General features: G+C 44.6%; 2 protein-coding genes across 7 annotated transcripts in view; one reads left to right on the forward strand and one right to left on the reverse strand.

Annotated features, from left to right (window-relative positions):
* Positions 1 to 12,094, reverse strand: part of ZDHHC3 (zinc finger DHHC-type containing 3) — a 58,188-nt gene extending 46,094 nt beyond the window's left edge. For all 5 annotated transcript variants that reach the window (XM_023515905.1, XM_023515903.1, XM_023515904.1 and 2 more), the window contains exon 1: positions 11,846 to 12,094. The gene's annotated coding sequence lies outside the window, so the exon portion shown is untranslated. The remainder of the gene's footprint in view (positions 1 to 11,845) is intronic.
* A 41-nt stretch (positions 12,095 to 12,135) lies between these two features.
* The window catches only part of EXOSC7 (exosome component 7), a 34,930-nt gene continuing 34,396 nt past the window's right edge, over positions 12,136 to 12,669 (forward strand). For both annotated transcript variants that reach the window (XM_023515908.1, XM_003794511.2), the window contains exon 1: positions 12,136 to 12,229. In XM_023515908.1, the coding sequence (XP_023371676.1) occupies positions 12,140 to 12,229 (90 nt within the window). In that variant the 5' untranslated portion in view covers positions 12,136 to 12,139. The remainder of the gene's footprint in view (positions 12,230 to 12,669) is intronic.

A 12,669-nucleotide genomic window follows, 5' to 3' on the forward strand; every position in this document is an offset into this window, starting at 1 on the left:
TCTGGTCCAGAGAATTGCCTCCAGATCTGTGTACAATATATGTGCTTTATGATACTTAATCACAAGTGTGCCCTTCCACTAACTCAGAGATACAAATGTACTCAGTGAAGCAGAATCTGGTGCACCATCAGCCCATGCTACTGGGCTGCTAGATCAGCCTTGAGGTATACCACTTCTGACTCAATTTCCATGTTGCCTTTCCATGGCTGGGCAGCTCAAAGAGTTTGGAAATGGTTGTGCTAAGGCCTAGCTCACAGGCCCATTCCACTGTGGCACATCAGTAGGTTGTCTAGGCCAAACTCCTGTTCTGGCCAAGTGTGGACCATTAGCAACGGGCAGAATCCTGCTATAGCACCTCATCTGTCAGTTGCTGAACAAGGGGTAAATCCCTATAAAACTATCACTTGGCCTAAAAAACTGTCCCATAGTCCATGCTTTATAGATAGGGGTCAAAGGCATGACCATTACATAAAACATAAAAGTTCTGTATTAGATGTATGAGAGTCTCAAAATGCCACTGTTCTCAATCCAGTGAGTGTCCCAAACATTCTTTTTTTTGTTGAGACAGAGTCTCACCATGTCGCCCTTAGTAGCATGCTGGAGTGTCACAGCTCACAGCAACTTCAAACTCTTGGGCTTAAGTGTTCTCTTGCTTCAGCTCCCAAGTAGCTGGGACTACTGGTGCCTACAACAACGCCCAGCTACTTTTTGTTGCAGTTGTCATTGTTGTTTGGCTGGCCTGGGCCAAGTTCGAACCTGCCACCCTTGCTGTATGTGGCTGATGCTGTAACCACTGTGCTACAGGCGCCAGGCCATGTCCCAAACATTCTGATCTTCTCAAACTGCCAACAAGTTCTAGTTCACCTGCTTTCTTGAGACAAGATCCTATGGCTCGGCGCCTGTGGCTCAAGCGGCTAAGGCGCCAGCCACATACACCTAAGGTGGCGGGTTTGAATCCCCAGCCCGGGCCGCCAAACAACAATGATGGCTGCAACCAAAAAATGGCCAGGTGTTGTGGCGGGCGCCTGTAGTCCCAGCTACTTGGGAGGCGGAGGCAGGAGACTCGCTTGAGCCCAGGAGTTGGAGGTTGCTGTGAGCTGTGATGCCATGGCACTCTACCCAGGGGGATAGCTTGAGGCTCCGTCTCAAAAAAAAAAAAAAAAGATCCTATAATGAAGTCATAGAGTAACTCCAGTTTAGCTAGTCCAAAGCCAAATCCTTAGAAGCAGCTCAGAGTCCTTCGTGAGGATTCCTTTTCTATAACACCATGCCCACCCACATTTGCACATTACATGTGTTCATGAATAGCATGTCGGGACTGTATAAAGTAACATTAAACAAAGGGTGATGAACCAAACCATTAAGGTCTGTATGACATATCTGTACACAGACTGGTTCAACGAAATCAGGCACAATTATTCCCCTTGGCTTAGAGATAAGGATCATTTAGATCAGTGGTTCTCAACCTTCCTAATGCCAGGAACCTTTAATACAGTCTGAAGGGGTTGCGACCCACAGCTTGACAACCGCTGATCTAGATACTTAAAAAATAAAGTAAAACTAAAATCCAGGGATTAAACTTTTTGAGTTCCTACAAGCAACTATACTATATAGTTGAAAAACAGGCTTGGCGCCCATAGCACAGTGGTTACGGCAGCGGCCACATGCAACGAGCCTGACAGGTTCAAACCCAGCCTGGGCCAGCTAAACAACCATGGCAACAGCAAAAAAACAGCCAGGCATTGTGGCAAGAGGCTGTAGTCCCAGCTACTCAGGAGGCTGAGGCAAGAGAATCGCTTAAGCCCAAGAGTTTGAAGTTGCTGTGAGCTATGATGCCATTGTACTCTATCGAGGGTGACATAGTAAGACTGTCTCAAAAAAAAAAAAAAAAAAAGGAAAGAAAGGAAAACTCAATTTCATCAGTTCCTTAGCAGATGTCATGAACATCTGCAGGACAGTAGAAATTCTAAAAGAGGCTTTGGGCTTAAGTTAAAATATGTTTCAAGTGAATATATGAAATCTTAATAATCTAGTATTATGCTTTCACTGCTGTTGGGGGGCTGGTCTGGTACTCTTCAACTTTCTATAAACAATGTATTCCCACCTAAATTTTTTTTTTTTTGACCATAGTTAATTAATTCAGCTTGCTGTTAAACAATCACTTAAAATGTTCACTGAATCGTTCAGGGTAGCATGTGATATTTCTGTCATAACTCTCAAACGAAATTCATCCTAATGAGTATAGTGTTACCCTTCTATGCCTTAAATTATACAGCCTTAAAAATATGACATATGCTTCCTCTAGGACATCTCACATTTTAGGGTGATAGACTTAAAATATAAAAGTGTTCACAAGCAGCCCTGCAACTTCGAAGATGAATAAACAGTCCATGCCCTAGACACTTAGAAATAAGTCTAGTCAAGCGGAAAATTAATTTACCTGAGCTACAATTATCTTAATTTAATTTGTGTAAGTATCCAAAATGTATAAATGTTATGCCCATTTTCAGATGAGTCTCAAAAAAAAAAAAAAGAATGAACTATGAACCACTGTTTGAAATATTTCATTAAACAAACAGAATGAGTCACTTTTTCAAAAAGGTCAGGGTGTGGTCCAAAGCCCAACAGAGGAAAGGAGCCTTATCTTCTGCATCACACCTGCCAGGCAAAGCAAGCGTCCAGACAGGCAGAGCAAGCTGGTCTGTTGTAAAAGATCTTCACCAACAAGTCTACATTGTGTCCCTCTCCACTCACCTCTTATCTCTGTTATACCCAATCTTCCCCCAAAAAGTTGAAGGAAAAATAAAATATCATATTTCCAAACCAAACTTTATACATATTCAAGTTCACTGAGGAAACCAGGAATTGGTCAGTAAGCTAAATTTTCCTTCTTGCTTCATAATCAGCCACTTTCCTATAAAACCCATTCACACACACTCGGACTCCTAACATTGATCCTTATTTCTGAACAAGTCTAGGATTTGGACAGCTCAGGGAGGCTAACAGTTCTACTTACTATAACTATTTTACTACAGGTGGCTATTTTGCCACTTACTGGCTTTATTGATCTATACAGTGTGACATAATACAAGGGACAAGTGTTGGAGATCAGCAGCAGCTTGAGTAACATGTTCTACTTTCCCTTTTTACAGGCATGTCTTATTGATGCTGTGATGATGAGAAAAGCTGTGACAACTTTAAGACAAGACCACGTACTAGATTAAGTGGTTAAAAAAATTACTATCTGAATAAGAATTTTAGAGCTGGAAGGAATGTTAAAGACCATCTAGTAGATTTTAATAAAATTCTCCTGGTTTACAGATGTAGAAATTTCATTTGATTTTCTGTCTAAGACTTAAGTTTTAGGCAAAGCATGTAGTACTTGTAGGGTGTCCAATCTTTTAGCTTTTTTGTGCCACCTTGGAAGAAAAGCTGTCTTAGGCCACACATTAAATACACAAACACTAACAAAAGCTGATGAACAAAAAGAAAGGTGCGGGCAGCGCCTGTGGCTCAGTGGGAGGGCGCTGGCCCCATATACTGAGGGTGGGGGGTTCAAACCCAGCCCTGGGTTTGAACAAAAAAATAGCTGGGTGTTGTGGCGGCTGAGGTTGAGGCATGAGAATCGCCTAAGCCCAAGAGCTGGAGGTTGCCGTGAGCTGTGACTCCACAGCACCTACTGAGGGCAACAAAGTGAGACTCTGTCTCTAAAAAAAAAAAAAATGTCCATGCATAATTTTCATGATAAGCCACCACAGATAAGCAAAAACATCCTCACATAATCCACACATGGACTGGAGGCCCACGGGAGGAATGGCCATGGCCACCAACATGAACCGAATGTTTACTATGCTTGAGGACTTTGCAAAGCAGCTTGTTTTAATTTTTACACAAAAGCACAGCAGCTTTTATTATTCTCCATTGCAGAGGTGGAAAGACTAAGGCTCAATATTCCTAAGGTCACAGAGCTAGGCAGTGGTGGAGCCAGAATTGAAAACCAGCTCTGCTTGTCACCACAGGGGCTCACTTTGTTGTCAGGGTTAGAGCACAATGGTGTCATAGCTCATTGCAACCTCAAACTGTTGCTTGGGTTCAAGCAATCCTCTTGCTTCAGCTTCCCAAGTAGTTGAGACTACAAGCACAGGCCACCACATCTGGTTATTTTTTTCTACTTTTTGTAGAGGCACTATGTTACCCAGGCTGGTTTCAAACTCCTGGCCTCAAGAGATCCTCCTGTGTCAGCCTCCTAAAGTGGTGGGATTACAGGCATTAGCCACTGTACCTGGCCTGTCACCATACCCTTGAGCATAGCACACAGCTTCTTTTTTTTTTTTTTTTGTTGGTGTCCCTAAGGTGGGGTGATAGGAGTAACTGAGCAGGAAACGTGAGTTCTAATTCCCAATCCCACACATGAATTTGAGGGGCGTGAGAAGTCTCTTCAACTTGGCTATGCTGTCTTTATCTCTAAAGGAAAGAGGCTGGACTAAGGTATCTAATATTCAAGGCTCTTTTTAAAAACTCTCCTGGAGAGTGGAAAACTCTCCTGAAAGCCTATAATACCCATTCTTTCTTTCTTTCTTTCTTTTTTTTAAAGCATTCCTTTTTTTTTTTTTTTGAGCATGACACCCACTAGACAACCTCATACAAAAATGTTAAAAGTGCAAAAACAGCTGGGACCTTGAAGACATAGCCTTTTGGAAAGAGACTGAGATTTAGCAAGCCTCTTCCAGACTCTGGGCCAGCCTGTTTTATAGATGAGTAAAAAAATGAAGCTCAAGGAGCGAGTGGGTCTTGCACAAATTGTTCATCGAGATGGCTAACTTACTTTCTAGGACTACTGGATGGTCTGGATGGTACCTACTGTGATCTGTTTAATTGTGCTGCCATCTCCCTGCATTATATCCTCATTGAAGGAAACCTATAAGCTGGCAGGAAAATCTTCATGAAGACAAGACATTACTGATCCTGCTGCCCAATGAATACTTACTAATGAGTATGATACTCTCACAAGTTGTGAAACCCTTTGTAATCCTGTGTGTGATCTCATCTGACACTGAATTGCCATCTGGTGTCCATCAGGGTAGGTTCTGAGATGGACATTTTGCTTGACTGTTGCTGTAGTGTGGGGCATACTGAATGGAGGATAGGATTAATTCTTTCTGGACCCTTACTGAACATCTGCCGCCCCGTAGGTACTGGGCTGCCCACTACACAGGTCATCCTATTTGATTCTCACATCTACTCTATCTTGTAGGTATAAACACTTACTTTCTCATCCTCCTGTTAGAGATTAGGAAAGTGAAGCATGGAATTTGCCTGCATCCATGTTTCCAGGCAGCAGTGGAGCTCAGATACACTTCCAAAGTCTGTTCTCACCCCACAGCCAGCTGCTTTTAGATATTTACTAAAACAATTAAATTCTAATAAATAGAATATAAAAGAGAGAAGGGTGCTGGTGTTTCCACCAGTGATCTCAAGTTACTTACAGTTTGGCCATCTTGCCCACACATGGCTATACAAAGATGGTGTTATAGGGTGGGGTGCATGCAAAGGTGTTCATAGGCCACAGGCCTGATAAGCATTCTGTACTCTAAGGTGGGATCCTGGCTGAACACCAGCTAACATTTAGAAGACTGATTCTGCCCAAACATAAAAGGCAGAAGGGCTGTGAAGCCTCAGCCAGAAAAGTTACCCTAGGATTGAGACTCCAAAATCTGCTTCTGCTGGCAAATACTTCCCCTGGGGCCAAGTACCAGAATGCTGATTTTTCTAAGAGAAAGCCCACCCATGCTAGGCAGAGACCAATCACCAAAGGCTCCCACCTGAGTGTTGAGAATGGCGCCTGGCTTCACATTGTGCCATGTGCAGGCATGTAGCCACTGTGACATCACCCAGGCAAGGGCTTGGCTTATTTAGCTAAAAGCAGAAGTGCTTGGAGGACTCTGAAAGACTAGCTAGGGAAGGGGAAAAGAGAAGCAGTTATTGGAATTCTACCTGGCTTCAAGGGGAGTCACGTGGCTTTTATTTATTTGATATCATTTATTTCAGGCTCTCTAAGCAGCCATACAAGAGCAGAGGCTGGGGAGAAACCTGGGACTCCGGAAAAACAAGGCTTACCTACCAAGGAAGGGACTTTCTGGCACCCGCTAGAGGGCTTTGGGAATAAATGAGAGGCTAAAAGGAATGTTCAGTTTTTTTCTGTCAAGTATGTCATGTAATTACTATTTCTTTTGTTCATTCATGAAACTTTTTCCAGACTGGAAAAAGCACTATCAAAATGCATCAAATATTACAAAGTGGTAAATGACAGAAACTTCAGAAACCTCAAGTTAAACATTAAACATTTAAGCATTTTCAATGCTTAAATGTTTGCATATCTGGGATCTATTCTGAATTTTACAACCTGGCAAGATATTCCCTTTAGGGTAAAATGTGGCTTAGGCTAATGAACTTGCTCAATGACATAAAGCACGTTAATGGCAAAGCCCAAATCTTAGAACTAGATGCTGCATAGTCTCCCCCATAGATCGTTATCTTCCTAACCAACCTGTTTTTCTGCAACTTGATTCTCTGCTACTATTTTTTGGTTTAGAAACATGCACTTCACATATCAAAGTCAAGACTTATTGCAATAGGACTATGGCTACTTGCCCCAGTAGGCTCACCTTGCTAAGGTAAGAAATCCATCTCATTCAAAGGCATTCCATCTCCATTGACCCCAAATAGGAGACAGTCATGTCTCTGATAGCACAGAAAATCCAGAGTTCAACTGCTAAGTCTCTACATACTAGGAAGGCTATGGTTTGGAGAAGACTATGAAAAGATGACGTTTTCCTAGTATTTCAGGTGTATTGGGATGAATGACTACGGATTAGGTAGGACATTCAACTATAGCCTTCAGGACATTCAACTATAGCCTTCTCGCTTTCACAGCTGACAGCCAGGAACGACCTGGCCATTTGTCTCTGGAAATCTGCTTCTAAAGAAAGGAAATGTTTTTTTAAAGTGCAAAAAACAGGCTCGGCGCCTGTGGCTCAAGCGGCTAAGGCGCCAGCCACATACACCTAAGGTGGCGGGTTTGAATCCCCAGCCCGGGCCCGCCAAACAATAATGATGGCTGCAACCAAAAAATGGCCGGGCCCTGTGGCGGGCGCCTGTGGTCCCAGCTACTTGGGAGGCTGAGACAGGAGACTCGCTTGAGCCCAGGAGTTGGAGGTTGCTGTGAGCGTGATGCCATGGCACTCCATCCAGCAGGACAGCTTGAGGCTCCGTCTCAAAAAAAAAAAAAAAAAAGTGCAAAAACAGGAAGGACTAGAAACGGCATGGTATGAGCTTCATTTTTTCCCTCTGCAGGTCAATATTAAGATATCACCCCTCCATTTCTGCTTCAGATTCTGTTATTTTTTATGGCTTTTTTATGGCTATCAGAGTGTGTGTGGGTGCATGCATTTAAATACTTCCATATTTGGTCATTAGGACACGTGATCCCTTTTTTCTCATACATGCCTTAATGAGACATAGGAAGCACCATGCCATGCTCTCAAAATGAAACACACACAAAGATCCTAAGACTCTTCCTCTACTTGGGAATTTATCCATGCATTACTATCATTTTTTCTACAGTAATCCCAATATGGTGGGTTACATGTATTTAATATTCTTAAAGACAAGGGGCAGGCAAGAGAAATGCAAAATGTTTAAAGCAAACAGATCTATAGCTCACATGGTACTTTTCCAGGGTGTTGGACTAATGGTGAAAATGCAAAGGAAAAGGCCTAAAACTTAACCATGACTGCTTAAGACTGGTAATAAAATGTTTCCTGCTGGGCTTTTAAGAGCTCTCTGTAACTTCACCACCAAAGACTCAGCACTGCCCCAAAGCTCTTTTGTAATTGGCTTTTACTGCTTTAATTATCCAAGGCAAGGCGGGACAGATTTACTCTACCTAGAAGGTTATTATCTTTGCTCACTAGTGGCTAGCAGCAGCTCTTTACCTCTCACACTTCATGCCCGGCCTCCAGAATTAGTACCTTATTATAGGCTGGCCTTTCTTCCAATTACCACATGTCTCAATTGAGCAGTTACTTTATTGTCTTGTTCATGCACTAGTTCAAGGTCTTGGGCTCCCCAGCTATAATAAATCCTAAACTTCTCCAAGGCAGTTGCTGTGCTTTGGGTTTCTTATCTCTTTAAGCCCATGAGAACCCTAGGAACTTGCGGTTATGCAAACACTAATTGTCTGAAGAGTTTCTAGATGTCTTTTTTGAGTATGGTATACACTAGGAATCTGGTCTCTATGCATGCCTACTCAACCCTCCTACCAGATCCACAGGCTTCTTTGCTATTGAGGGCTCTCTCCTTAGCTACTTGGAGTTAAGCTCTACTCTGTCCCTGTTCAACCTTTTCCCTTATCTAAAAGGGTGTGGAGAAACAAACACAGGGACTTCCTATTAGTACCACATTCCATATTCCTCTAGAACAGCAGTTCTCAACCTGTGGGTTGTGACCCCTTTGGGGGTCAAATGAACCTTTTATAGGGGTTGCTCAAAGACATCCTGCATATCAGATATTTACATTATGATTCATAACAGTAGCAAAATTACAGTTATGAAGTAGCAACAAAAATAATTTTATGGTTTGGGGTCACCACAACATGAGAAACTGTACTACAGGGTCGTGACATTAGAAAGGTTGAGAACCACTGAAAAAGAATTCAGTGAGTTTATGCCTGAAATGACTCCTTGCTTTTTGAATTAATTCTAACTATAGTGTCTCCATTATCAAATACTCTGGTGAATGAACTAGAGCCTAGGGGGAGACTGTATAAGGAGATGGTTAGTAGTACAGGCCTGAGAGCTAGAATGCCTGGCTCAAATCTTGGCTCTGTTATTTACTAGTTATATGACCGACCTATAACCTTGGTAAGGTGTTTAACCCTCTCTGTGACTTAGTTTCCCAATCCATAAAATAGGGTATAGTGCTTGCTTCATAGGGCTGCTGTGAGAACTGAATAAGTTAATCTTCATCAAGTGCTCAGAACAGTGGTTCTCAACCTTCCTAATGCTGTGGCCCTTTATCATAGTTTCTGTGGGTCGTGACCCACAGATTGAGAACTGCTGGCTTAGAACAATGCTAAGTAGTGGCATTAACTGTTAAAGAAAATTAACAGTATAGGCTTTTAGAATAGACAGACCTACAAAATAGAGGCCCCCCCCCCAGATGATTTGATAGTGACAGAAAAACAAGCTGGTTTTTAGAATAATGTCACCATGACTTTTTGTTCTTTTTTTTTTTTTCAGACGAAATCTCACTCTGTTGCCCAGACTAGGGTGCTGTGGCATCACTCTAGCTCACAACAACCTCAAACTCTCGGGTTCAAGTGATCCTCCTGCCTCAGCCTCATAAGTAACTGGGTCCTCACAAGTAACAGGTGCCTGCCACAATACTCTAGCTAATTTTCTCCCTTTTTAGTAGAGATGGGGTCTTGTTCTTGCTCAAGCTAGTCTCAGCTCAAGTGATTCTCCCATCTTGGCCTCCTAGAGTGTTGGATTATAGGCATGAGCCATCATCCTTGAGCTCTTTTTTCGGGCTATCATACATTCTTTCAATTGCTCCAATAAACTGAAAAAGGGCTCAGTGCCTGTGGCTAAAGTGGCTAAGGCACCAGCCACATACACCTAAGGTGGCAGGTTCGAATCCAGCCCAGGCCCACGAAACAACAATGACAGCTGCAACCAAAAAAAGAGCCGGGCGTTGTGGCGGGCGCCTATGGTCCCAGCTACTTGATAGGCGAAGGCTGGAGACTCGCTTGAGCCCAGGAGTTGGAGGTTGCTGTGAGCTATGATGCCACAGCACTCTACCCAGGGGGACAGCTTGAGGCTCTGTCTAAAAATAAAATAAAAATGAAAAATAAACTGAAAAAGAACTCTGAATTTATGAGTTTTAAAGATGTCTAATGCACTATCATAGCAAAGGTGATAAAAATGCTCTGGCAGCATTTAAGTAGACTAACTAGAGAAGGTGTCATTGTTTTAGAAGACAATTTAAAAGGAACATTTTACTGTTTATCTCTCTCATATCTACTTAGTCTAATATTTCAGACATTATTCATAACATTATTTAGTAAATATTGCTGACCCTTCTCCAGCATGGAACCTTTTTTCAATTGTCAGGGGGACAGCTCAAATATTCCATATTTTTAAAAGCACAATAAAAGATTTTTATATAAAGATGACTCCATAGTATCCAAACTCAGACTTTTTTCCCTGTGTCTTTTCTGATCTGTCAATCTGCTGCCATATTATAATATAAATCCTCTGTCACCTTCCACATACCCTAGCTATTAAAATGCTATCTCCAAGGTCTTTTCTTTCCGAACAATCTCTAGCACAAAATATCATTTCTAACATCAGTAATTCCTTGTTCTCACACAGAGTTCTTCACATAAAATCCAGCTGTCCAACCACACACAAAATCATCTATGCACCACATCAGATGGGGCAAATCTGCCTTCTAGGAAAGAAACTCTTCTAGCTTCATGTCTCTGAGTTTCCCTGGAGGACAAAGTCCAACCCTAAAAGATGTGTTCCCTTTAGGTGCACCTGTAGAGGACTCTGCAGAAACATTAAGAAACACCTAATGTCCAGACTAGTAAAAAGTGAATCATCTATTTTGGAGGTCAGAAGTTTAGTGCTTAGAAACGTGGGCAGGCACTTCCTCTCTGTACTCTTCTCAGACCCTCCTCCCAGGCCCACTGTGCCCACTAATGTCCCTATCATAGCTCTAACCACCATGTTCTGTGGCTATGTTGGCTCTGGAGCCTTCAGCTCTGCCTGGGAGGCTTCTCTGGGCATAAAGTGTGTATTGTCTTAGGATTTCAAAGCTAGCACAAAACCCGGCCATAGTAGTCTCCCATTAGTTATCTGTGAAATTGTATTTGAAGCTATTGTCTAAGAAACATCAACTATTTTTTGATGGTTGGCTGTCAAGGGTTATTTTCACTTTTGAGAACAAAGAAGTTCCTTAAAAATGGGACATCAGTAGAGTCATCAGACACCCTTCTTGCTTCAACCAATTTGGGTTAAATTTCCCCCATTTATCCACAAGACTCTTTTATAACTTGTATCTTGCCCTGTCTGCCCTGCATTCATGAGCTCCTTCGGTGACCCCAGCTTCACCTACCAAGTATCCTCTCTGGATATTCAAGGGCCATACTTGGCCACTGCACGGGTTGGCCTCCAGCCTCAGGTAGCTGTCTATAGCTCCCATTCCCATCAAACTGGGACTTCCAGTGCCCGCTAGGAAACCCAGACACCGCATACCTCGCCGGCGCCAGTTTCTAAGACCTCCCTGATACTTACTGCCTTTGGGACAATACACTGGCGACCACCGAGGCAAGGGGACCCTGCAAGGTAATGAATGGATCAGCGTTTAATCTGCCGGGGGTTGGGGGAGTAAGTGGGGGGTGGGAGCGAGCCAGCTAGAGAGCAAGAGATATTCCTGGGTGGAGGGGTGGGGATGCCTAGTGACTTAAGTGCCCTCCACTCCCAGCCGGGACCTTTCTACCGAGAACGACCTAAAGAGGGCTTCGTCGCCTTTCTTCAACAATCCTACGGACCACGGAAGTGGAGGGGGGGCAATAGCCCCCCACTGGCCAATCACGACTTCCGCCTCTCTCTCTCACACACACACTCTCTCCCTCTCTCACGATCTGCTACTTCAACTCAGCTCTGAGCAAAGTACGCCGCACGCCTCTCCCCACCTCTCTCATTGCTAGCTGCCGGCCGGTGCCACTCGCCTCACCCCAGCTTCTTCACTGCCACCCCAGTTCTCCCTCCCAACTGACCGTGAAGCCGGAGGCAGTTCCCCAGTCCCAGGCCCCCAAAGGGGCTCCTGCTGCCGCCGCCGCCGCCTCCTCCCGCAGCCCCCAACCTGGGACCCGGCCCCAGGCTGCTGTGATGGCTCCCTGGCACGAGGCGCCGCGGCTCGCTGGACTCCGCCAGACACCGGGCGGCGCGCAGGAGAAGCCCATGGAGCTCCGGGCAGTGGCAGCGGCCGCGGCTGCGGGAGCGGCCGCCGCGCTGGCTGATGACGCACAGACGTGGGGTGGGGGCGGTCGGTGCGGCAGCTACGCGGGCTGATGACGTGTTTGCTGGCGGGGCGGCTCGGAAGCATGGCGTCGGTGGCGCTGAGCGAGGCGGAGAAGGTTTACATCGTGCATGGCGTCCAGGTAACTACAGTAGCGGCGTCGGCAGCAGTCGACTCTCAGTTCGCTGGGGTGGAGGCAGCCGCGAGTCTGGGTTTACCTTGTGATTTGACGGTTCTACGGCCGGCGTTTGCAGTCCTACGCCTGCAAAGGACTGTTAGTCTGCTTGCAGCTTTCATGGTCAAGAAGATTGCGACCCCGGGCAGGTGGTGTTGGGCAGTCGCAGAGGCCTTTCAGCCGTCGCTTACTTCACAGGGCCGAGCCCCAGTTTTGTCTTCGAGGAAATGGGAATTTAGAGGCGGGCTTTTGGCTCGCTTTTCCTTACTTGGTTGGGAGGCGCAGAGAAAAAATGCACCCTAGGTGAACGCGGTTTGAAAATATAAATCGGGCTCAGCGCCTATAGCTCAACCGGCTGGGGCGCCAGCCATGTACACCTAAGGTGATGGGTTCAAATCCCCAGCCCG

Source organism: Otolemur garnettii, unplaced genomic scaffold (genome assembly GCF_000181295.1).
Source record: "Otolemur garnettii isolate 467f Iridium unplaced genomic scaffold, OtoGar3 scaffold00082, whole genome shotgun sequence".
Taxonomy (NCBI): domain Eukaryota; kingdom Metazoa; phylum Chordata; class Mammalia; order Primates; family Galagidae; genus Otolemur; species Otolemur garnettii.